Source organism: Leopardus geoffroyi, chromosome C2, assembly GCF_018350155.1.
Source record: "Leopardus geoffroyi isolate Oge1 chromosome C2, O.geoffroyi_Oge1_pat1.0, whole genome shotgun sequence".
Taxonomy (NCBI): Eukaryota; Metazoa; Chordata; class Mammalia; order Carnivora; family Felidae; genus Leopardus; species Leopardus geoffroyi.
This window is the reverse complement of record NC_059333.1, coordinates 73,757,583-73,782,213: the sequence shown is the minus strand read 5'-3', so window position 1 is coordinate 73,782,213 and position 24,631 is coordinate 73,757,583. Positions and strand designations below refer to the sequence as shown.

At 52.7% G+C, this 24,631-nt stretch overlaps 1 protein-coding gene across 1 annotated transcript in view; it reads right to left on the bottom strand.

Annotated features, from left to right (window-relative positions):
- Positions 1 to 14,356: 14,356 nt before the first annotated feature.
- Positions 14,357 to 24,631, bottom strand: part of XXYLT1 (xyloside xylosyltransferase 1) — a 169,886-nt gene continuing 159,611 nt past the window's right edge. The window contains exon 4 of the mRNA XM_045502545.1: positions 14,357 to 17,581. Within this exon, the coding sequence (XP_045358501.1) occupies positions 17,185 to 17,581 (397 nt within the window). The 3' untranslated portion in view covers positions 14,357 to 17,184. The remainder of the gene's footprint in view (positions 17,582 to 24,631) is intronic.

Genomic DNA, 24,631 nt, shown 5'->3' with positions numbered 1-24,631 from the left:
TCACATGTAATCATTGACCCAGGTCTTAGCTCTATGGCTATTGGGCGCACCCCAGGGCACGACCCCCATGTCTGGGTCCCCCAGCTTCCTTGGGTCTGAGGGAGAGAAGTCACAGAAGCTCCCTTGTGGAATGAGGTGAGCTAGGGCTGTAGGACGCTGGGCCAGACTTTGTTCAGTGCCTGTGGTCATGTGCCCTGGGCCTTGGGTGGCAGTCCCAAGGAGGGAAATCTTGAAGGCTGGAGGATGAGGAGGACTGGCCAGCCTCTCAGCCATGCTCTAGGCCAGGCCTTTCCCCAAGGGGTTTGCAGAGCCAGGGGAAGGGTCCATGAAACAACCCCAGGATTGGCATTCCTGTGACTATAACTTGTAGCCCTTTAAGAGACCTGCCGGGGGGGAAGGCTTCTGATGCCCCAGGAAAGGTCCTTCCCCCCCATTCTTCCAAGGAGAGGTGCAAGCCAGACCCCAATATCCTCCAGATGGGCCTTTCTGAGCTGCCCTGGAATCTGCCCAGGGTGATGGGTTTGGACCCAGAAGCCCCCACTTGTCTGGTCACACTCTGCCAGGGCACTGAGCAGTGGAATGCCCTCCCCCAAACCCACGACCCCTCTGGGCTCCCATCTGCCCACTAGTCTTGATCGATACATGTGTGTAATTTAAATAAAGAGTACGATAAAGCCAACCCCAATGAGTAATGTTAAAAATGACTTATGGTTAATGAGAACCGTAAGTCAAAAGGAGCATTTTTCCTCTTGTGACCTAAAGAAGTCACTGTCCAGGTTGGGGCCAGAGGGCCGCTGCTCAGCTCTCTGGGAAGAGGAGAGCCAACCTGGTCGAGGCGCCGCCCCCCTCTCCTCCCCTCAGCCCTTCTCTGCCCTCCCACACGGTTCTCAGTAGGAGTTTTGAGGGATGTGAAAATGCTTGAAACGCTGGGTCATGCCCCGAGGTTAAAGAGGTTGTCTATGAAATTTCTTAGTCTTTAGCCCACAACTTTCTCAAAAGTGGCTCCCAGGACAACAGCATCTAAATGCTTTTGAACATGCTTTACTCCTTAGATTTCCCTTCTGTGCTGTTTCCACAGGATTACTGCAACAGCATTCTCTCTACCCAAGGCCCTGTGACCAGAGGGACCTTCCTGAAACTCTGGTGGGACCTTCACTCCGCACCACACTCTGCCGGGGCTCTCGGGGCACCCGGGAGCAGGCTCTCAGACCCACCACACACCAGAATCAGCTGGAGCTTTAACAATACGTCCCAGCTCAAGCCCCCGCAAAGACCCAATCAATCAGAATTTACGGGGAGGACACGGGCCCTTTTATTTATTTATTTTTTTTTAAAGTCGGTAGGTAATTCGAATATGCAGCAGGGGTCTAGAACCTCTAGCTCAAGGGTAGAGTAGAGGGAAAGCCCCTCTTTCAGCAGAATGCCAGCTAACAAGCCCAGAAGGAATTAGAGAAGTAGTCAATCACTGTGCCACCAGTGATAGAATGGGTGACACCAGCAAGTCCATGGAGGCCACAGCCACTGGATGAGAGGCTATTGGGGAACAGGACATTTGCACAGTCTCAAGGACCTGCCCACACATTAATTATTATTCACAAAGGGAAAGAAGACCTTTCCATTAGAGATTTGGCTGATTCACCTTAACCAAGTTATTGAAGTCAGTACCACCAGAGTGGGACCAGATCACATCACTGGCCTCCAGATGTGATACAAAGGTAAGGACCCATCACCAGCTGTGTTCACATGGATCTAATCTGAAGGATCGAGACTGTGGGCCTCTACAAAACAGCTGGTCCAGGAGGCCGCATGCGAGGGAGGTGGTGAGTTCAAGGAGCAGGGCCTCGCACGGGCCCCCAGGACAGGACCGTGTAAGCCCTGGGGACTTGCAGAAGTCCTGGCGAGGGTACCGGACCTCACGGGCTGTGGGCCAGGGGGTACAGGGCGGCTTTGTTTAGATCTGAGAAGACAGCTCTCAGCTGACCTCAGGGTTATTCCCGGGATGCCCTGGCTTCCTCTAAAAGGGTGTCTTAGAGCCCTCCAAGAGTGAGTGCTGAGGTTGTTGGTTCCGGTCGGGGCCTGCCTGCCCTCGGGGACAGGTGTGGACTCTGAGGCTGCTGGATGGGCCCTTGGTCGCCCCCTGAGCACCTCTTCAGCTGGAGCAGCCGACCCAACTCACATGAAAGCTCCACATGTGTCCTCCAACCCACTTGCTCACCCCAGCCGCTGGCTAGCCGTGGAAGATGAAACTGGACCTAGAAGGCTTTCTAAGGTGACCCTTTGTTCCCAGCCCCATGTCCCCTCCCCCCACAATTCTGATGTCTGGAATTTGGAAGGAAAATCTGATGCACTCACATTCAGGCCCGCCAGCATTGGGCCTTTGCAAGCTTTGGGTTTTGTTCACATTCTTTCGGTCTTCTTAGGTCTCTTTCCTATGCTGACTTTATGATTATTCCTCTGCATGGAAACACGATAGACACAATTCTTTATCTGGTGCAGGACAGAATATGCTAGGACCCCATGTCATGGCTGAGGGCAGAGGTGCAGGGGAAAGGAGGCTGGTCTAATGGAGTCTCGTGGAGGCTCTTGCAAGCAGCTGCCTTCACCAGTATCCAAGAGGCCTGGCCTCCCTTGCTGGCTCTCTGGGAGGCTCCTGGCTAGGGTGGGGAGATTGAGACACAGGGCCTGGACTATACTCTGGGGGTGCAGCAGCCTGCTCTGTAGAGAGGGCACTGGATTTGGAGTCAGGAGCTAGGGGTCCAATCCTGTCTCTGCTTCTGGCTCTCAGACCCTGAAGGGATCATTTCTCTCCTCTGCTCTCTCTGTTGGCGAGGCAAGAAGGTTGGGCTGGTAAGGTAATATATAGAAGAGAAGAGAAGAGAAGAGAAGAGAAGAGAAGAGAAGAGAAGAGAAGAGAAGAGAATTATTATATTATTTTATTTTATTTATATTATATTGTTTATTTTTATTAGGTATTTTATGACATATTTATGTTTTTATTATATACTATATTATATATACTGTATTATATATAATCCTATGATTTATATCATATGACTTATATGATTATACATGATTACATGTATGTAATATATATCATTATATGATATATGATGTTATATCGGCGCTCTCTGGTTTTAAATTGTGTTTTTTATTCTATGTCAGTTTCTTCTGACGCCCTTGGCCCCAGCCCTGATTCTGATCTCGGGGAACAAGTCAAGCAGGGAGGCCCCCACCCACCACCTCAAACCTAGCTAGCCATCTTGCTGTCACCTGGGAGGCTGGGCACCTCTGAGGGAAACACGACTCCAAAGGCCCTGACAGGTCGTGCAGGTCTTTACTTTCTGGGTGGGTCAGGAGGTGACCACACATGACCTAGAAAACCACGTAAAGGCCCTTCTCACCCACCTACTTCCCAAGCCTCCTAAGGGGCAGGACCAGTGCCTCCCAGTCTCTCGGGCTCCCTCCCAGCTTAGCCCGCCAGACCTCTCCCACACCCCTCCCATGCGCCCCTCCCAACAACCCCGACACCGCACCTGCTCATCTTTCCCCTCTACCACCTAGGTCTTTATTTATCCATGTGGCTACCCATCTTTCTTAGGTAAGGTGTCTTCCTGGGTTCCCCTGTCCCTAGAAAGCAGGGAAGGAGAAAGGCTGGGGACTTCAACACTTGCACTCACTCGGGTGCAAGGTGCCATCCCAGCGTGCACCTGCTCTGCCCAACCCCCACCCCCTCCTCCATCCCCTTCAACAGGGAGGAGCTCAGGGTTAGCCTGACTTTGTCATTTCAGCCCTGATTGCAAAGCTAGCAGTCAGCACATGGGGGTTCTGCACTGTCCCGGCTTCTGACTGTGTGACCTGGGCAGGTCCTTTTCCAGAAGGCCGCATCTTTCCCGTCTGCAGAATGTGAGGGCATTAAACTAGAGGAGTCATTCTCAGAATGTGCTCGCCGGAGCAGCCACAGCAGCACCTGGGAGCTTGTTAGAAATACAGATTCTCAGGCCCCTCCTTGGAGCCACTGAGTCAGAAACTGTAGGGGCTGGAGTTCCAGCAATCTGTTTGAACACACCCTCCAGGTGATACGAGTTTGAAAACCCCTGCACCAGAGGACATCTGATGAGTTGCTCAGACCTCCTTTGGAGAGGGACTGCTTCCCATCCCTGCTGCAGGGAGCACCCCAGAAGCCAGCCCCCCACTCTCAGCCCTCACAGGTTTGGCCTGGGCTGAAGAAAACTGTGTGGAGGGAGGTCTCGCCTCCTTCCGGGGGCATCCCACAGTAAGTGAGTGATCCACTTAGGGGTGTAAGTGTTAGTTCCTCACCCCAACACAGGACAATGCTGCAGGGTGCCCCCTGGAGTCAGCTGAGGCCTCAGCTTCTTCCTTTAAGCCATCCTGTGTCCTTCCTTTCCCTCCCACAGGTGTTGGTCCCAAGAACTCCCCAGTGTGCCTGGGCCCTTCGTGCTGATCCATCTCCCAGACAGCCCAACCCACAGCAGCCTCGAAGGGCCCCGACTCTGAGTCACCTTCAGCACCAGCATCTTCATCATGATGGCTGTGTGTTGGCACTCCCTGTGTGTAGAGCTCAGTGCTGAGAACTCCAAGTGCGTCCTTGCATTCAGTTCCTGAGACCGCCCTGGGATCTGTCTTACAGGTGAGGCTCAGAGAGGCAAAGGTGAGGGTCCCGGCTGCTCTTCCTGATGCCAGTAACACTCTCCATCTACAGAGTTTCTATCTACCTCACCTCCTGTCTCCCAGGGATGCCCGCACACACGAGGATCAGTAGGATCAAGTGGGGATGCACAGAAAGAGGGGTGAGGAGCAGGGCCCCAGAAACTCCTTGAGACACTCAAGGAAGTGCTGAGCTGACCACAGGCTTCTCACAGTAACCTTAGAGCCAGGAGCCACAGCCGTTCTCCAAGAACAAACAATCTCTAATACAAGGCCGACTGTGATCGGTGCCAGGAACCAGAAAGGGGAGGGGCACAGAGAACCCGGTGGGGGTGTGGAGGGATATCTTGGAGGACAGCAGACCCACCCCAGGGAAGAGCAAATACGTGGTGAGCCGGGAGTGTGGGGTGGCAAGGGAGGAAGGCCACAGCCAGCCCACAGAGCAGCCACGGCTCAGACATGAGCCAGAGCTGGTCATGTGGCCGGAGCCCCCTAGCCCTCAGGGGCAGCTGTGCCGGGTGGCTGAGTGGGGGAGCTCCATGGGTACGGAGGGCTTGCCCGGGGCCCAGAAGGCAGCAGGAACAGCGGCAGCTCTTACCCAAAAAAGGGAGAATGAACACAAGAGAAGCCCAGGCATCCCTACCCTCCTGGGAGACGCACAGTGGAGAGGAAACGGCAGAGGCCTCAGAATCAGACATTCTGGACCACATCTCTGTTCCACCACTCGCTGGCTATGTCATTTTGAGTGAGTAACATCTCTAAAGCCTCATATTCCGTGTCTATTAAATGGGTGCAATATATCCTCCTTTCGGGGTTTTGCAGTAGGTTTGTTTGTTTGTTTATTTATAACATTTATTTCTTGTGGGGGGGGGGGTGGGGAAGGGCGGTGAGACAGAAACACAGAATCCGAAGCAGGCTCCAGGCTCTGAGCTGTCAGCACAGAGCCCAATGCAATGCAGGACTTGAACCCACGAATCGTGAGATCATGACCTGAGCCAAAGTCAGACGCTTAACCGACTGAGCCACGCAGGCGCCCCTGTATTAGGTTTAAATACCATGATATACGTAAAAAGCACCTGGAACAGAGTAGGCCCATGATGTTTGTCATCAGGTTCCAGTTTACCCTGTGGCCAGTGGCTTGTAAATTAACATGAAATGCGACAATTACCCGTAGAATCAGGAAGGGACCCTCCATGCACAATGTTCTTACCCATCCTTAAAGATACTCCAAAACAGCATTTTTTTTAACGTTTATTTATTTTGAAAGAGAAAGAGAGAGAGAGAGTGAGTGGGGGAGGAGCAGAGAGAGAGGGAGGGGCAGAGAGAATGGGAGACAGAATCTTCCAAGCAGGTTCTGCACTGTCAGTGAAAAGCCTGAGGCGGGGCTCGAACCCACAAACCGTGACATCAAGACCTGAGCTGAAGTTGGACGCTCAACTGACTGAGCCACCCAGGTGCCCCCAAAACAGCAATTCTTTAAAAAGGAATCTGTAGTGAAATAAACTTGGGATGTCCTAGAATAAAAATAAAGCATGGTTCTCTCCTGCAGGACTTCTCAGGAGCATTAATACGCTGAGGAGCACTGTGAATCTCCAAGAAAGGGACTCAGTGTGGGAACCGGGTTTTCCAAACATTTGCCCAAGAAACCTTTTGACTTCTGACCACAAATCCTTCTTCTTTAAATAGCTATTAACATGTTCTGAGAGATGCTGATCTAAGTTCATTCCATTCCTTTACAGAGGCCCAGAGTGATAAATTAACATACTCAAGGTCACACAGAAATAGAGCTGGGTTCCTCACCAATTCAAGGAGTCCAGAAAATGGTGGGAGGTATTTCCTCCCAGCTGCCTGAGCCCGATGGGGGAAGATGCTAGCAAGTAAGAGGCGGCCTGCCGTGCTTCTGGGGTGCAACCAGCCCACACAATACCCCACTGCTCTCTCATTAGAGAGCTCCCGGTTAGGCTGGTCCCTTCATAACCTGTTGCACCGGTGTCTGCCTGAGTTTCTCACCAGCAACTTCTGTATGATCTGAGCTGGGTCCCTAGCTCCTCCCTCAGCCCAGCTGCCTGCAAAGTTTCCATGAGAAGGAAAAGTCATCAGGGAGGAGCAGTTGCTACCAGCCTGTACTGCTGGGGGTGGGGGTGGGGGGTGGGAGAGAAACGGGCAGGGGACAGCTTGACGCAAGTCCACTTAGGGGCACGAATGGGAGAACGAAAGGTATCTTCTTCCCTCTGCACGGAATGCTTCTCTTGCCCCGGCCATAATTAGGTGGAGATGCCCCACTTCTCAAAGCAAGCTGTTCGTTTTCCAGCTCAGGCAAGACCGAGCAGATGGATAATCCTGCTCAGCTAAGAACAGACATTTGGCAGCCCCGAGTCCGGCCGTCCTCATGCTGCTCTGTTGTTCATACACCAGGAACACAGTCTTTAGGCTCCAGTGACTGTCAGAAAGGGAGGGGGCTTCCAACCATACAGCCAATTATCCAGCCAGCCAGCCAGCCAGCCGTCCATCCATCCAAAAGAAATCTGCTCCCTTTATTAGTCCCTCTCCCTTCCCAACCACACGTATGGCTTCGTCTGAGGACTGACCAGCACAGGGACCAGACCACAAATCAAGTCCCTGCGCACCATGTGTTTCCACTAAGCCACTTGATGTCACCTCTGAGGCTGGCCTGCCGGTGCCCCTTCCCAGAATCTCTCCCTTCCTGGCACCTCCGCTCGCCCGTGGGAGGCCCAGTGTGGCCTCGGGCAGCACTTCTGACAGAACGCTCGGATGAACCCTGGAAGGGGAGGACAACAGGGGGAAGGGTGCTTGTGGAAGGGTTTGCACAAGATCCTGGTCCTACAGTTGTTCATAGACGAGTCTCCTTCCTGGAAGTGGGCAGATCCTCTAGAACCGGGACCTGAAGATGCTCAGGTATAGAGAGTGGATGGTTTCCAGCGGGGTTAGTTGTAGAGAAGAGGGAGGGAAACGGGCTTGGTAATCCAGAACCTCAGGAACACGTAGGTCAGGCCATCACACCTCCTTTCATCTCGAGCCTTCTCCCAAGAAGCTGTGCAGCCTCTGCTGGCACACCTCTTGTGACGGGCAGCTCACTACCTTTCTAAGCAGCTCTTTCCCACTCCTTCTGTGCTTCAGCGTCCCCCACCCAGGTCCGACTCAGCAGGGCCATTAGAACATTTGAGGGCATCCCCCAACCAGATCCTGGAGATTTTATGCAAACCAATCGTCACAGGAAACATCAAGTCCCTGGAATTCGTTAAGCTTGATGAGAGGAAGAATGTGAATGCCAGATATTCATTAAATGGGGACACAGAGGGAGCTTTCCTTCCATGAGTGTTTACTTCCGGGCCTCCACCCATTTCCCCCAAATCTGCCCTAATGCTAAGCCCTCCCTGTTGCCCAGTGCTCTCCCATCCACCCCTCCCTTGGCCCTTACTAAGATTCTGTAAGATGGACAACGCTGGGCCTGTCTCCACCCTGCTGTCTTGTTCCCCAAACCCACTGGTGTCATTTTTTCTTCCCTGGGAAGGCGTGGCCTGGTTTCCATGTATTCATGCAGTCGAACAACAAAGATTCAACGAGCACCCACAACGTGTCGGGCACTGTGTCGGATGCTGGGACCACGAGGAGGCCAGAGACCCACTTTCAAGCAGTACAGAGGCTCCAGGCAGAGCCAGATGATGGAAGAGGCAGTAGGATTACAGGGGTGTCTATGCGACAAAGCCCGGGGCCTCGCGTGACCCTGTCTCAGCCTTTGTGGCATCCAATGAAACATACCCTGGTCGTCACGACTACACAAAACAGCAAGGTCAGTCTGTATCTGTGTTACTTGAAAGAGTAAAGGTGATCCCATCCACAGCCCCAGCCACATTACGCTCTCTGCAAAATGCCCTCATGCCTGTACATTACAGCCCTTCCTGCTCGGAGACCCTCCCTCACGACGCTTCTTAAAACAGGCCCTCGCACTTCTCTTTCCTTGCCCCCTCCCCTGTCATCCAGCCTCACGGCCTCCGGCCAAGGGGCCCCTGCCTCCCTCGAAGGCCAAGCCAGGGGTTATCAGATGTTCCCAGTCAGAGGCCCCAGGAGCCCAACACTCTGGACCCTTCCGGCTGCTCAGGAGACAGAGCTCCCTGCTCAGTGTGACTGCTTTCTCTGACAAGAAACGCTTGCCACACGAAAGTCCACCGTGTTGCAGAGGGATGCACAAGTGTGGCCTGCGACAGGGGAGTCTTTCCAGAGGAGCAGGAGGTGGGAAAGGAGAGGGGAGGCCGTGGCAGGAAGGGTGGCCCAGACAGGGCTGCACGAGAGTCTGTGCTCGTTGAGGGAAAACACGAGGGCCCAGTAGTTGCTCCTTCGTCCTTACAGCTTGTTGAATAGAACGACTGGATCTGGATGGAAGAAGGTCTTCTCATGAAGGCCCATCACACAGACTCAAGTCAAGCGGCTGCTCTCTGTGCTTCATACAATTCCCACTTCCTGGTCTTTCGACACCAAGTGGCTTCGACCACAAGTTTCTGACTCCCCTGCCTGAGAAGATCAAGGGCAATCACCCAGACCCCACTTGCTTCACCCGGACGACGCCTGGAAGGCTGCCGCTCCCCTCGGTGACTCCCTAGAACCTGATGATGCCGACTGGGCTTTTTAAATGTTCATTTCTCCTTAGGCCTTGAATTTCAGACTCTGGCCCACTTCCTTTCTGCTACAAAGGAAGCAAGTAAGGTCAAGAAACAGAAAGTAACTTGCTCAGGGTCACACAGCAGTGACAGGGCAAGGGTGAAAATCCTAGTGATCTGAGTCCCACCCAGATGCTGGATGGAACAGTAAGTGTAGTTCATACTTACCCCCAGAGCTCGGGGAATCCCCTCATTTCCAGAAAATGGTAGTTCCCTGTATTTATCGTTGTGATAGCCTTCATGAGTTGGGACTGTAGTCCATGAACTGGAACCAGAGAATATGTTATCTCATTTAGTCCTCACGATAGCCAGCAGATGGGTGTGACTGGGAGGCTCAGAGAGGGCAAGTATGTTCCTCAAGGCCACACAGCCACGTTCTCTGTCACCAGGGGCACATATCTTAGGGTTCTTGTTGCATCCTCCAGAAGGCATCCCTTACCTCTAACGTGGATCCCAGGGTACCCCTCTGGATGCAACCATGGCCCCTCTCAGAGTTCTTACCCACGGCAGTGAGAGACCACCTCACTGTGTGAGAACTTCTGTCGGGGTGGGAACTCACCCACCCTCTTCACCACTGTGGCCCCAGAATTCAGCCCAAGGCAAGGGTAAATATCTGTGACTTGCACAAATGAACAGCGTCACAACTGGGATGTCAGCTCAGGTGCCCCTCCTCCAAAGCCCATGCTCTCTGCACAGAATTCCTATCTTTTCCCCTATAGTGAGCAGTAGGCAACTCCCGTGGAGACTCACAACCTCCACAGCTCTGCAAAGGCAGATGTCCCCTTATTTGGTGGGGCTCTTGACCTCCGGAGACCACCTCACCTGTCTGTCCAGGTGGCCAAGGTCCTGCTCCTTCCTGCTGAGTGGCGTCCCAACAGCCTGTCAGTGTGCCCCGGGATCTTATGTCCAGGATCTTATGCACAGATCCTGGAAAGGGCCGAGTCAGAACGGCCAGGGGACTCGTGCGCGGATCTGAATCTAGAGGGAAGGGACAGAAGATAGGCCTGGCTCCCTATAAACAGATGACCTTCCCTGATGCAGGGCCAGTCCCAGTGGCAACACCAGTGTCATCATGGAGAGGTAGCACCCCGCACAGGGAGCCTTGGCTTGGGTTCTTGCTCAGGGAAGGGGGCCTGGAAATCTGGAAGAGGGCAGAGCTGATGCAGGAAATGCCCCTAGCGGAGAACTTTGAGAGAAAGAACAGAGAGTAGTTCAGAGAAGCCTGGAAAGCCAGGAAAGAAGATGCAGAGGACGGCGGTAGGTCCCTGGCCTTCCATGGCAGATGCTCTGATGTGCTGCCCAGACCCCCTTCAGGGGCCAGACCTTATTTTCCTCGGAGTGCTGCTGTGGGCGGCCCAGAGCTGAGGCCCTGCCCAGGAGCTACCCTGCCTGAAGGGAGCTGCCTCCTCCAAGGGCGCCCTCTCCCCAGGGAAGCCCATCCCCAGTGACTAGACAGGAGCCGGTTGAAGGCCCAGCTCCCAGGCTCCAGCCAGGGCTCCTGGGCAAGGCTGCCCCAGCTCTGGGACTCTGCGTGGGGCCAGCTGAAGCCTCTTGTCCTGACCGCCTCACCTCGCAGCTTGGCTCCTCCTTGCTTGGTCCTGCTCCCCTCCTCCCCCACAGAACACCTCCCAGAAAGCCTCCTGCACATAAATCTCCATCTCGGAGCCTGCCTCCTGGGGACGGCAGAAGCCCACGCAGGCACCAGAAAGGGATGCCCGAAGGGGATGGTTGTTGTGGCTTCCTGGATTAGAGGTCAGGTTAGTTCCCCTGAAAGGTGGGATGGGATGAGAAGGACACGAGTTTGCCAAGAAGCTGCCCGCCTGTGACCGTACAAAAGGTCCTGCACTTTTCATAGCACGTGTGCACTTATCCTTAGAAGACTGTATTTCTGCCACCCACTCGCTCAGACTGTTGCATGAACAGGAGAGGAGCCTGTACATCCCGACAGCATACCCCCAGAGCACAGAGACTCTGCACGTCCCCAGCCCCTGGCCCTGTGCCATCCTGTGCATTGGGAAGTGCCAGGCCCGGGCTGGACGAGGGTTAGAGGTGTGGGAGAGGAAGACTCCAGAGAGAGGGCCAGATGCCTTCATGGAGGAGCACAGGATTCTACACGTGGGGAAGCCTGGGTGCGATCCCAGACAGCAGGACTCAGGCTGGCCACAAAGCCTCCCATGGCACAGCATGGGACTGGGGACCAGCTAACACGCAAGGGAGGGAGGGTGTCTAGGGTCTCGGAAGGACTTTCCTCTGTGGGTTATCTCATCTACTGCTCACAGCCGTCCTGGGGGTCGCAAGGCCCGGAGCCGGCTGACCTCTCTCCACTTCACAGACACACCCCCCCCACTGGCCAAGGCCAATGTCGTACCACTCACACAGAGAGCAGTCCCAACTCAGCCACACGTTTTGGAGGACCCCCATAGGATCACAGGTCCACGTGTGTGTCCATGCACAGAGACGTGAACATGAGCACAGTCATGCAGACAAAGTGAGGCCTCATACTGGTGAGAGTGGGGAGGGCGCTCTGGGCCCCACTCAGGCAGAAACATGGGTATGTGCGCACCTTACGGTCCAGCAGCGTTATTCCTGGATATACCACACAAGGCAATGCCTACCAGGTCCACAAGGAATAGGACAAAGTTGCTCACAGCGGGGTCCTTTGTGTGGGGCTGGGGTGGAGTGAGGAGGCAGGTGGGGGGGGGGGGTCATGTGGGTGCCCGTCAGTGTGGACGACGTTGGGTAACCTGGTGAGAACACGTGTGGGGCCGCAGGCAGCCCTCGCGTGTGTACATGATAAGGAGGATGGATCTTAGAATCTTAGCGCCCAGTGGAAAAGAAAGAACAAGAGAATCCCAAGTTACCCAAATTAAAACACATGTACACAAAACAATAACACCATTTTGCACGAACACAGAAGACACACAGAAAACACATGAGGATGTCTATCAGGGGCTGGGGGTAGGAGACGGTGATACATGGGAATAAATGAAACGACAGGCCTCGTAGGCAGCAGTGGTGGGAATAGGTCACGCGCTGAGGGGTGTCATGAACTCACCCTCTATGCCTGAGGTGGGAAGTGATGGTGAGGAGGACATGGCGGAGCAGGTGGAAGGCACATATTGAGAACTTCCGGCCTCACTCACAATCCACACTGGACAGACCAGGCTCTCTGCACCTGGGGGACCTGTATGCCCCACCTCAGTGGGTGCTGGGGGACGGGCAGAGGTGATGGCACAGTCCCTGCCCTCGAGGGACTCACAAGTCAGTACAGAAACTGGTGGAGACTCTCAAGCTGAGACTGGGGCTTCTCTGCATGTTCTGGAAGCTGCCCAGAGTGAAACAGGAGGAAGGAAGAGGGTTGAGTGGGAGCATCTTGCTTCTTCCACAGACACCCAGGTCTCTGCTGTCTGCAAGGCCCTGTCAGGGAGGTGAGGCCACTGGCTCCGCACAGGCCCAGAAACACCCCCGGCTCCCTGCTCCTGTGGTCCTGCTCAGGGCGTGGGGCCAGGAGAGGGGACAATCGCAGCAAATCCTACCTGTCAGGGAAGGCGTGCAAAGGCCCTTCCAGCCAAGAATGCGTGGCACTCGGTGAGGTTGCTGACTGTCTGTAGGGGGCGGACACATTTCCAACAGACTGGGGGTACACCTGGAGACACTCTGGGAGCACAGCCAGCCCCACTTAAAGAAGCCTTCACTCCAGAAGGTTTTTTGGCCTTTGCAAGTACCTCAGGGAGTGGCTGGCCAGTCCACCCAATGTGTCCTGCAGGGCAGCTCCACCAGGCCTCCCGGCTGGGGGTTCCAGACTCAGTACTGCCCAGGGTGAGGCCTGTGGGGGCATGGGACCATCTACAAAGTGGCTCTGTCTGGGAGGCTCTTTGGGAGACAAATAAGACAAAAGCTAAGACAAGGCTTCAGCTGTCATTTGCTACCAGGGGGCTGTAGGCAGAGGCATGGGGCTCATGGATGGCAATGAGTTTCTCTGGATTTAAATACCTCCCATAGTTTGTCTGCATCCCTCACTTTGCCTGTTCAGACTCTGGGGTAAGTTGCACTAACTATACCTTGCGAGTGAGTCTCCCTATGAATGGTCATAAATTCCAAGTTGGCAAATGATGAGATCTGGAGGTCTTGTGTTTTAGACTCCCTGCCACATGCACGTGTGAACAGAGACGGATGCATACAAATGTGTGTTGGGGGCAGGGAGGCTGCTTGGAGATCTAGTCCAATCCCGTAGCCCCTTGTAGCCCAGTTGGGAAGGGTTTATCCAAGGACCCCTGACTTCCTGATCACGGGCCTCTCCAGAGTGGTATGGCCAACAAAAATATCAGACCGCCTACAAACAAGAGTCTGGTCATCCACTGGGCTGAGGGAGGTGCCACCAACACATTTAACGTGCCCCAAACGGCTGTCATTTGTTATTTTAAAAGGATATTTTCAGCGGTAAGAATCCCCTTGCGTCTACGTATTATTTATCTGCTTGCCAAGACCTTACCATCAACCTTCCTCCTACAACACTACTTTGAGGGAGCGCTTGTTACCAGTGTCTCAAAGTGGGGAAAGAGGTGAACGTGGATGTCCAAGACTGCCCAGGTGGTGAGAACACAACATGCATTCAAAGCCAGGCCTCTGCCTTAGGTGTGAGGCTCTCTCTACCATATCACCCTGCCTGCTTGGAAATTTCTGCTTGCCCTGCCAAACTCCACCTTCAGCCAAACCTCTGGGCCCTGCATGTGGACACGAGCCAGGAAGTCTTAGAATGAGCAAGGGTTTGGCCTTTAGTCAAAGCAGGGGCTGCGGCACAGCTAACTTGCTCCCTTAGCCCGCAAACTCCTGGTGCACTCTGGCTGGGGGCCCACTAACCCAGCACGCTGCTTTTTGGGTTGATGAGATGCTATTGAAGGGGATGCTGTAGCGAGGCTTTGACACACATGTAAGAATAAATCTCTTCCACAAGCCCACGAGCTTTCCAAAGGCCAAAAGATAATAGAATCAGAAATGAAAGCAGAGGCTGGAGATGCTATTATTAGGTCACTTTTATTTAGAGAACTAGGGCATCCATAGGGAAAGTTGAAAACCCAGAGCCTACTTAGCCGAGATTATGTTTTCTTACGGTCAATGGTAACCAGGGCCAACGAGGAGTAGAATAGCCAGGGCGACACTTACCTGTAATTACCTGTGGCAGCGGCTACAATTTAATAGCATTTATTGTTTATTACAAAAGTAATTAACATTCAGAAATACAGAAATAAATAAAGATGAAGATAGAAAGCACCTTAATCCTTCCTAGTTCCCAGAAATGTTTTCAGTCTTCTGTTTTACTCCTTCCTATAGGCATACATATGCTCTGCAGTGAAAGTTTTCATCACACAAATTAACCACAGCACAATTGGTTATGTCTGTACTGCAATGATGATAACAGGATTCCAGTGATGAACTGGCCCTCCAAGATCTGTCCAAAAGTGGCTCATCGTACAGCACAGGAATGCCCGTTGGCTCTGCTGGGCTGGCTGGACTTCCCGCTGGGTGTTATTTCGCTGTTCACCAAGGCCACTGGTGACAGAGGAAGGGGGAGCTCCCGAGTAGGTGAGCTCAAAAGTAAATGAGGAGATTTGGCTTGGCCTTTGCCCATTTTGATCAACCAGTTTACTTTTTCTTTGCAATAACAGAAGACTCTCATGGCTACAGAAACATGTGAATTATTGAAATTGATGTAGGAAAAATACCTTTGTTATTCTGAGTCTAAAATTCTTTAGCATTTTATCTTTTTCCCATTGAAATAATTTTTTTTAATGTGGTGTTTGAAACATATGGGTTTTAATTAAATATAGCAGAACAGATTCTCTTTTTACATGTACACATACACACACATATGTAATCTTACAATTAAAATGAGGATCACACTGTACATATAATCTTATATTTTGCATTCTTAACAGTACATTGTAAGCATTTCCCAAGGCATTAGATATTCTTTAAAGATATGATTTTAATGCCCACATTTTATTCCTTGGATATAGCATACATTATTTATCCACTCCCCTAGTCAACACTGGAGGTTGCTCCCGGTTGTTCTCTATTAAAAAAACTCAGTGTGATAAATAATGACTCTCTGTCCACATCTCTTGCTATTTTCTTACAATAAATTTTAGAATTTGAATTGCCTTCATGAGGTTTTCATGAGTATTATCAAGAGCATACATAAATCCCCCAATACGATGCACACAGCAGGCATTCAATAACTAGTAGCTATAAATAGGAAGTCGAGTACCTAAGAGAACAGACCAGTTCTGTCAGAGCAGAGTCAGGAGAGGGACACGCTCCACTTCGTCAGGGGATGATGTAACCGGGCAGTCTGGGCTAGGAAAGGTGAGAAGGAAAGGGACTGCCTTTGCTCCCGGGAGCAGACGGGCCCACCTATACCCAGAATGCAATGGTTCTCGAGTGACACAGCACTGTTACCCTCCCTGCTCCCGCCTCAGACACGCTCCCCTGTGGTCCGTGGTCTGCAGTCCGCAGTGAGCACGCTTAGCTTAATCATGTGGACTTGGGCGGTGGGGCGGGGGGGGGGGGGGGGGGGCAGGCGGGTGGCTCTGAATGACACTGATTCACTGATTACACTCTTGATTCGGAACCTTCAGGTAGCAGTAAGCTGTGATCAGAGAACAAACAGCATAATCATTGTGTTCTCAAATGATTTATTAGCTGTTCTCACTCATGGTGAAAAGAAATAAAAAAGTAAATGAAATTGAAATAAAAGGAGATGAAAATCTAACAGCAGTTCCCCCATCCCGAGGACCTCTGCTAGAGTAGACAAAATGGACCACCAGGGGCTTCATGTCTGCATCTTACAAGGGAACTCATTCAGAGAAGAGCCTAATTTTTTCTAAGGTACAGGATCTGATATGATACAATAAGAAAGTCACAGGATGATTTTTTTAAACAGAGACTGAATGCTTATCAGCCTATGAGCGGCACCCCTTCTGGGCCACACGTTTATGCACATACACTGCTGGGCTCCTCTTTAGAATGAGTCTTTCCCGTCCAGACAACTCTACTGCGTGTCCTTGGGGGTGGCCAAGCTCTGTTCTTTGATGGCGGATCTGATTTCTGAGCACAGTCTGGTCACCTGAAGCCGGCTTGGATGAATAAGGGATAATGAGGTTCTGTGATGTAGTTGGGAGAGAAAAGCTGTGGAGGCTGAAATAATGAGCCCAGTTTTCTCATGTGGGCCACTGCTGGCCATAAAGGCTCTCTCCCCACAGAGGTGGTGACCTTTAAACCTATACGAGGTAATGTGGGCATCGCGGGAACAAGCACACAGCCTCCCAGGGTGCACATGTGGAAGGCTGATGTTGATTTGGATGCTTAAACTCTGGGCTGGCTGTTAAAACCCTGGCTCACTCGTTCAGAGCTCCCTGGGATCTACAGCAGTACTGTTTTGTTCTTTCCTGCAAAATGGAAGCTTGTTAATGTAAAATAAATTTATATTTGGTCTAAAAAAGGCCAGGCATTTCCATTCTTTGGGGGCTAAGGGCACAGAGCGCCATTTTCTTTCCTTTCTTCTCTTTAAATGCCCGCTTCCTAGCCCAACGGAAGATGTCTATGTGTTTGCCCTCCACGATGCCTGGTACCCTGGAGAGAAAAGGCCCAAGCACCAGCAATGTGTAGGCCAGGCCTCACCGGGTGGCCTCAGGACAACAACCTGTGGGGTGGGACAGCTGCAGCTGTCATCACAAAGGACATCCCCACGGAGAGTCAGACGCCACCCTGGGGCCTGTAACAGAGGCGCCCCTTTGCTTCCAGGAGATCCAGAGATCCGAGGGCATGGCGGACGAGAATGTACCTAGGCCTCCGGGATAGGGGTGTTGCAGTTCCCATGGTAGATCTTGACATGGCCCTCACACCGGAAGTAGGCTTCAAAGACGTCACTGTAGCCGTGGTCCCTCCACCAGGTGCAAAGCTGCCGGTTCCAGGTGCAGTCCAGCACGTGGAAGAGCTCGGGGTGCTCCATGCCGATCATGGTGAAGAAGTCCTGGTCCCCGAGGTGGCCGCGGAAGTGGTACTTGTCAGCCAGCTGCTGCACCTGCGAGGGTTCCAGCAGGCGGCCGTAGAGGGGGGACTGGCGCATGGCCTCCAGGTTCAGCAGCATCACTCCGCTGTTGAAGCCGGGGAGCCCCTCGGGGGGCGGGCTCCCAACCCGGGTCTTGGGGTTCTCATGGCGGAACTGCCAGAACGTGTGCCTGGGAAGGGGAAAGAGAGCAGATTTAACCTGGTTTGGGTGGGTGAAACAGTCTGCTGGCCCTATTTTCCTGGGGCTTCACAACCAGCCTGGAGGGAGAGGCCATTTCCACTCCAGTTTCACAGCTACGAAAACTGGGCAAGTCTGAGGTTCAGAATCAGCATCGTGCGGTGCATTCTCCTTACTGCAAGCCTCGTGGTCTTCCCATCAGCCTCTGCTACTCCAGGATGACGTCATCACGAGCGTTTGTATAGGACTTAGCAAGCAGCAGGCACTGCATGAAATCAGCTTATTTACTCCCCACCATAGGTGCTCTGTGGGATGGTATGGTACTTCACAGCTGAGGAAACTGATGCACAGAGAGGTCTATAGCTTGCCCAAAGTCACACAGCTAGTAAGCCGCTGCAGAACCAGGGACTAAATAAACCAAGGCATCTGTCTCTGAAGTCCACTTCTTAAGACAGAAATGACCCAGATAGAGCTAGCTAGCTTTCTTTCTTTCTTTCTTTCTTTCTTTCTTTCTTTCTTTCCTTCCTTTCTTCCCTTCCTTCCTTTCCTTTTTTTTTTAAGTTTATTTATTTATTTTGAGAGAGAGACAGAGACAACATGAGTGTCTCTCTCCATGAGGGGAGGAGCAGAGAGAGAGAGAGAGAGAGAGAGAGAGAGACAGACACAGAGAGAGAGAGAGAGAAAGGGGGATGCCAAGCAGGCTCTGCACTGTCAGCATGGAATCTAATGTGGGGCTCGAACTCCCAAAACTGAGAGATTGTGACCTGAGCCAAAATCAAGAGCCAGACCCTTAACCAACTGAGCCACCCAGGCGCTCCAGGTAGAACCTTCTAACCCCTTGTCTTTGACTGTGATCTTGAAAAGGAGAGGAGAGAAGTGGGGAGGAGTGCTTCTGAATCTGGTGAAGAGGTAGGAAGCTAACTGCAGGCTGAAACGAAATCGTTTTCTGCTTTAGAACAAGCCTCATTTATTGAGGCCCCAAGCCTAGCACTTCTGAAAGGGTGGACAGGGGTTGGAGGCTTGAAACAGCTCTGGGCACAAGTGCATGGCTTAGGATGAAAAGTGGCTACAGGATGGCCAGGTAGAATTATGGCTATTTTAGAGAGAACATCACCTCGGTGTCCGTTTTTCTCAAGGCGGGTTTAGAAATCTGATCTAGGCCTACGGTTCATGGGGTGTTAGAGCCAGAGGGACCCTTCTAGGTCCTCTATCCAAATGCTTCCATTTGGAGGAGGGAAGACAGATCCAGACACCTCCTTGTGGGTGACAGGGTTAGAGTGCTGGCCACTCTGTTCTCCAACCCCCTGAAGTGCCTGTGCAAGTTCCCGTGCGCGCTGCAGGGGTGGGCAGAAGGCGGAGGCAGAGAGGGCCCAGGCTCCATGTCCCCAGATGCACAGTCAGCAGTGGAGCCCAAGGCTGGCAGGAAGGAAGAGAGATGGCAGGCCCTGTGTCATGGGCAAGGGGCAGGGGAGCATTCCACATCAGACTACATCCCCCCTATTCTTACTAGCCCCACTCCTTCCCCTCAGAGTCCTCAGGATGGGGAACGCGTCAGGGGAAACCAAGTCTGCCCCCAGCCTGGAAATACCACCCCCAGGCCTGCCAGAGGTCACTCCCCCGACCACTCACAGGGCAGGATCTGTGTGGTGAAGCGGACGGCGCAGTGGAAAGAAAACCAGGGTCCCGGCCCACGGTGGCTGCAGCGATCCATTTTCCAGTTCCCACACATTTCTGCATGTCTGGGAATGGAGAGCCCTTCCTTGAGGTCTCGCATATCACAAAGGGCACCGAGAGTTTGATTCTGGTGAGGGGAAAGCGCTCCCCTTGGACATTCTTACAAGTGGAATAACAGGTCTATTGTTTGAATTTTGCCATAATTGGACTATGAGTGGAACAGAGGTCTGGCGCCTGCTTGATGATAACAACCTTGGCAAAAATAAGCTTCTAGAGCAAACGGAGATGCTGCAGCCCTTCTAGCCACAAAAGCCTACAGTGATGGGATCGCGGGGGCAGTGGAATGCAGTCTAGCAACTTTGTCCATTTTACCATATTTCTTCCAAATGGTTAACTTCAGGTCCAGGAGCAAGCCAGCTAAGCTTCTACCAAACAAGGCTTACGTGAGGGGCTCTGGCCCCGTGTGAAACGGCCTAACGGGGTGGGATTGCCAATTCCTCACCTGCCACAGCACCACGAGGATGGCAGAGCCCTCTTACACTCCCCACCTCGGCTCCTAGGGACACAGGGACATTACTGTCTGCATTCCAACAGCGAGGGGAGAGAGGTTCTCAGGGCGTCAGGGTCAGGCCCGACTCAAATATGAGGCCTCGGATCCCTAAGGCCCCTTTCACTTTTGCCTCAGATTCCACAGGCTCGAGTTTCCAGGAGCAGCATTTGGAGCTCAATCTCATTTCTGAATTTGGCTGACATACCCAAGGCCACAGGCTCTGGGGACCAGGCCAACAGGTGATGCAGAGGTTGCTGGTGCTTCACTGACCGGAGGTCAGCCCCGAGAGCCTCTCTGAGGGGGGTCAGAGAGTGCCTCAGACCCTCGCCTTCCTCACAGGGCCTGGGGCTGGCCGCATATATTCACAGGCCACTGCCAGTGGTATGTGCTGAGGCTGCAGGAAACCTCTGTATGAATGTAGGTATCTGGTTCCAAGTCCTGGAGCTTCCAGAAGTTTCTCAGATTAAGTTCTAAGCCCATAGTCCAGCCATGTTGCCCTGACTCGTCAGCTGGACTTGGGCCTCTATGGAGGCTTGTTCCCATCCTCCACTGTCACCTGGAGACCCACATTAGAGGGGATAAGATTTCTTTCCCTTCAGGGACGGCTTCAAACTGCAAAGCAAACCCCTGTGCAGATGGCCCATTGTAAATACTGAGTCTTTCTAGAAATCAACAAGCCTTGTTGGGGAAATACCAATTAAGAACCTTCAAGCACATTCTTCCACTTATGGGCAATGAATTTCCTAAATTGTTTCTAGTGAGTATGTCCTAACTAACAATCATAAAAAACATTATTAAAAATGAGTAAACTAGTTTTCATGAAGAAAACCCATCTTGATGGAAAGAAGTATTTGAAATCGTTTTGAAAACAAAGTCATTTCCTCTCTCAAGTCCTTCCCTGTTGATCACTGACAAAGTCACTCCAGCAAGTCTCTCAATAAGAGAGCCTGGCCGGAGAACCTAAAGTTCACATTCCCTGTGAAAGAAACACGTTCATTGTCACAAATAACCCTTTCTCCTCCCACCATCCCAAATCACAGACTCTCTTGCCCTGCCTATCTCTCCATGATTTTCTCCTGGGCTGGTCTTTCTTAGCTAAGGGTCAGAGCTTTCCACTTTCACTTTCAAGACGGGAGAAGCAAGGATGGGAACATACAACGAGCCTGGACAGTCTGCATAGAGCTCCCTAGGAAGGTTCTAGAAGACCCTGCTGACTCAGGCTGAGTTCAAGCTCTAGGTTCCCAGGTAAGGAAGGCTCCATTTTCTGAGATTTGTGAGGACAACAATGTCTATGGCACCTCTCCTCACTGTGGCTCACCCCTTGAGTGTTCATCAGAGTCAAGGGCAAAGTCACTAATGAGCAAGCAAGGCTGGGCCCCTTCCCGGAGGAAGCATACTGTCTGGATGCTGTCTAATCAGTGAAGGCTGGAATCAGGAAACACTACTCCCTTTATGCCCATGCTTGTGTACCAGGACCAATTAGCTTTTGTTTGACTTGGAAGGGGCCCTGTTTTCCAGTCCTCTGAGAGGAAAGGCCAGGAGTGAAAAGCAATGTTCAGTGATAGCCCAGGGTTCCATCCACCCCAGGTCCCGTGAGGTGACAATTCTGGGTGATGTGGGGATGATTTCAGAGCAAGGACAATGTCTCTCAGTCCTATCTTGGGCTGAAGTTCTGGGAGATGGGCACAGACTCTTCAGAGAGAGAGAGAGAGAGAGAGAGAGAGAGAGAGAGGGAATCCCAAGCAGGCAGAACAGTGCGGAACCTAGTGTGGGGCTCAAACTCATAAAGCGAGAGATCGTGACCTGAGTCAAAATCAAGAGTCGGATGCTTAACCGACTGAGCCACTCAGGCACCCCCACCATGAAGCTTTAAATGGCCATTTTCCTGGGGCATTCCTTACTGCCAGGAGTAAAGCTGACCCTTATCAGGATCCCTTGCTAGCAAGTTAGGTCTCTAGCTTTGCTGTACAGAAATGTTCCCAAAGTCACACGGACTTTTAGCGGTAGGACCGAGATGAGAGGGACCCCTCCGGGAACCACCAGCCTACTCGAACCTGAAGACACATAAAGACTCTTAGCTCGTGTTCCTTTTTTACAAAGGAGGATGCTGAAACTCAGAAATGACGCTGTCCATAGTCACACCGCTGAAAAGGCAACCCCACGATCCCAGGCTAATCATTTTCCTTTTCCACAAATGCCTCTGCTCAGAAAAGGCAACCGCTCCTTCCCAGCCCTAAATGAGCCCTGGGGCAGGTGGGGCGGTGCCACTTAGTGCCAGCCTTTCAAGAAGCGCAGAGTTCACGCTTTCCCACCTGGCAGGGACTACCTCTTCCAAGCTCAACACGCCTCCACCTGGAAGGGGACCTAGGCACCTAAATGACTGACGGGCCTTGCTTGGGGCAGCAGGCTGGAAAGCATATGTTCGCCCTTGTTTGCAGGACCTCACAAGAAACATATGTTTGCTTTCAAAGACCAGCCCTGTTTGTGGGCCAGCAACTGGGTTTCCAACCACAATATGCCCAGAACTGAGAGAGGAAGACAGGGCAGGGGTTGAGGCAGGCGGCACCTGGGCAGAGCCAGGAGTGTCGGAAGCAGACTGCCCGGCAGGAGAGCCACACGGCAGGGGTTTGCTGGGGGCCCTCCTCCAGAAGGCAGTGGCACTGGGGCCTTCCACTTGCCTCTCCCTGCACCAGAGGCATGAACGCAGCCTCCTCTGCAAACTCCTGGCATTTCTGCAGCGTCTGCCCCACTCTGAGAGAATGAGGGTTCACGGGAGTGAGATGAGCAGAGGATGGTCTGGGGGACAAGGGGAGGGCGACAGGGGTTCCTATCTGTTGAGCATACCTCCCCACCATCTGTGTGTTCCGGATGCCATTCTGGAGCCTTTCGCTGGGGTAGGAGGTCACAACAGCGCACTGGGGTAGCTATAACATGAGCCAAATTTTCTAGAGGGCAGACTCTTATGACCTGAACAACGGGCTCGTCAGTCTTAACTACAAGATGGCTGAGCTCTCTGCTGCGGTCTGCTAGGGCTGCCCTAACAAAGTGCCACAGACCAGGTGGCCTCAACAACATCAGCTGATCCTCTCCAGTTCTGGAAGCTGGAAATCCGAGATCCACATGTCAGTAGGGCTGGTTCCCTCTGAGGGTTGAGCAAGACCCTGTTCCACGCCTCTCCCCAGGCTTCTGGTGATGTGTTGGCAATCTCCGGCTTCCTTTAGAAGCATTGCCCCAATATCTGCCTTCATCTTGACATAGCATTCTTGCTGTTTGTGTGTCTGTGTCCAAATCTCCCCCCTTTTAAGATACTAGTCATACTGGGTTAGGGGCCTACCCACTCCAGTGTGACCTCATCTTAATTACATCTGTGACGACCCTGTTTCCAAACAAGGTCGCAGTCTGAGGCACTGGGAATTAGGACTTTGGCATATAAACTGGGGAAGGGGGCATACACTCCCCAACAGTGAAGATGAAGGAAAACAGTGCATCTTATCTTCAGCTGTGTTCTCACTGTCCGGACGAGGAGGGCGCCTGTGCAGTCTGGAGAAGCCCTCAGCAAATTCCCTGACTCCCGCTACTCCCAGTGAGCCGAGACAGGCCATCATGACAGGCTGGGTCACGTCTGTCCAGAAGGGTGAGAGAGGTAGGGAGGAGGTAGATGTCTGCAGCTGAACACACAGGTTGTAGGGAAAAGCAGAGCGATTCAGAAATGTGGGTGTGGGTATGGTGGTGGGGGGTGGGTAAGAGCTTATGTAACACCAGTTGGCCAGCAGAGAGATGCCCGAAAGTCCACAATGTCTCCTAGTTCTTAGGGAGCCGTGCAGGAACACCAGACAACACGCTGAGTTGAGAGAATAATCAATCAGCGATCATTAACAGAGCACCTAACGGACCCTGATACAATGGCCAGTAGATCATTCTTGCAAGGAAGAAACCAGTGGTCTATCAAGGAGAGGAGACCCTGATGTGAATACACCAATACTGCAGTCATGAAATGCAGTGAGATGAAGAGGTCTGCATCTGGAATCAGGAGGCTGGGGTAAGGGCAAGCTGTGCAGATCCCTGGGCCTCTCAGGGCTTTGGTTTGCTCAGCAAGGGCATGGAGATGGTGGGGGGTGAGACCCACAGGGCTATAAATGGGACTCTAGGAGCAACTGTGTGCACAAACCATGCCCAGCACCATGCCCCTGAGAAGTGGCCCTGACTGCCACACAAGGGCAGACACCCCACCCTGCCCAGGCTCCTCTCATGGTGTGATGATCCTTAGAGATCAACCCTCGTCCACCTCGCCAGCCAGAAACCATCTGGAGGCTTCTGTTGTCATATGGCTTCTTGCTTCATGAAGTCTAGAATAAAGGTGACTAACACTGTCTCATTCCCAAAGCTGCACCAGTTATGACCAGTCTTCACTGCAGGACGCAGCAGTGGAATCATGGAGGGCAGACATCCCTGCCAGGAAGGCCTCTAACCTGCCACAAGGTGGCCCTCCAAATGTCCACAGTCCTCCTTCCTCCGGGAGACCTCCGAAAGGGCTGCTGGTCAGCCAGAGGCCTCCCATGGCAGGGCAGAGCCAGAGTCCCAGGCTGCCCACTCCCCCATGCCCACAGGAGGGTGGGATGCCCTTCTCTGAAGGGCCAGTCTCTCCTCTCATACAGCCAAGGAGCATGCAAGGGCCCACCCACCACTGCCCAGGCCCAGCCTGCCTCGACCTCCCGGCCACGTGGGCTTCTTCCCACACCTGCTGCCCCAGAGCTGTGAACACAGGTGGGTGGGCTGGGGAATTCATGGTCACTCCCTCTGACAAATAGCTCCAGAGCA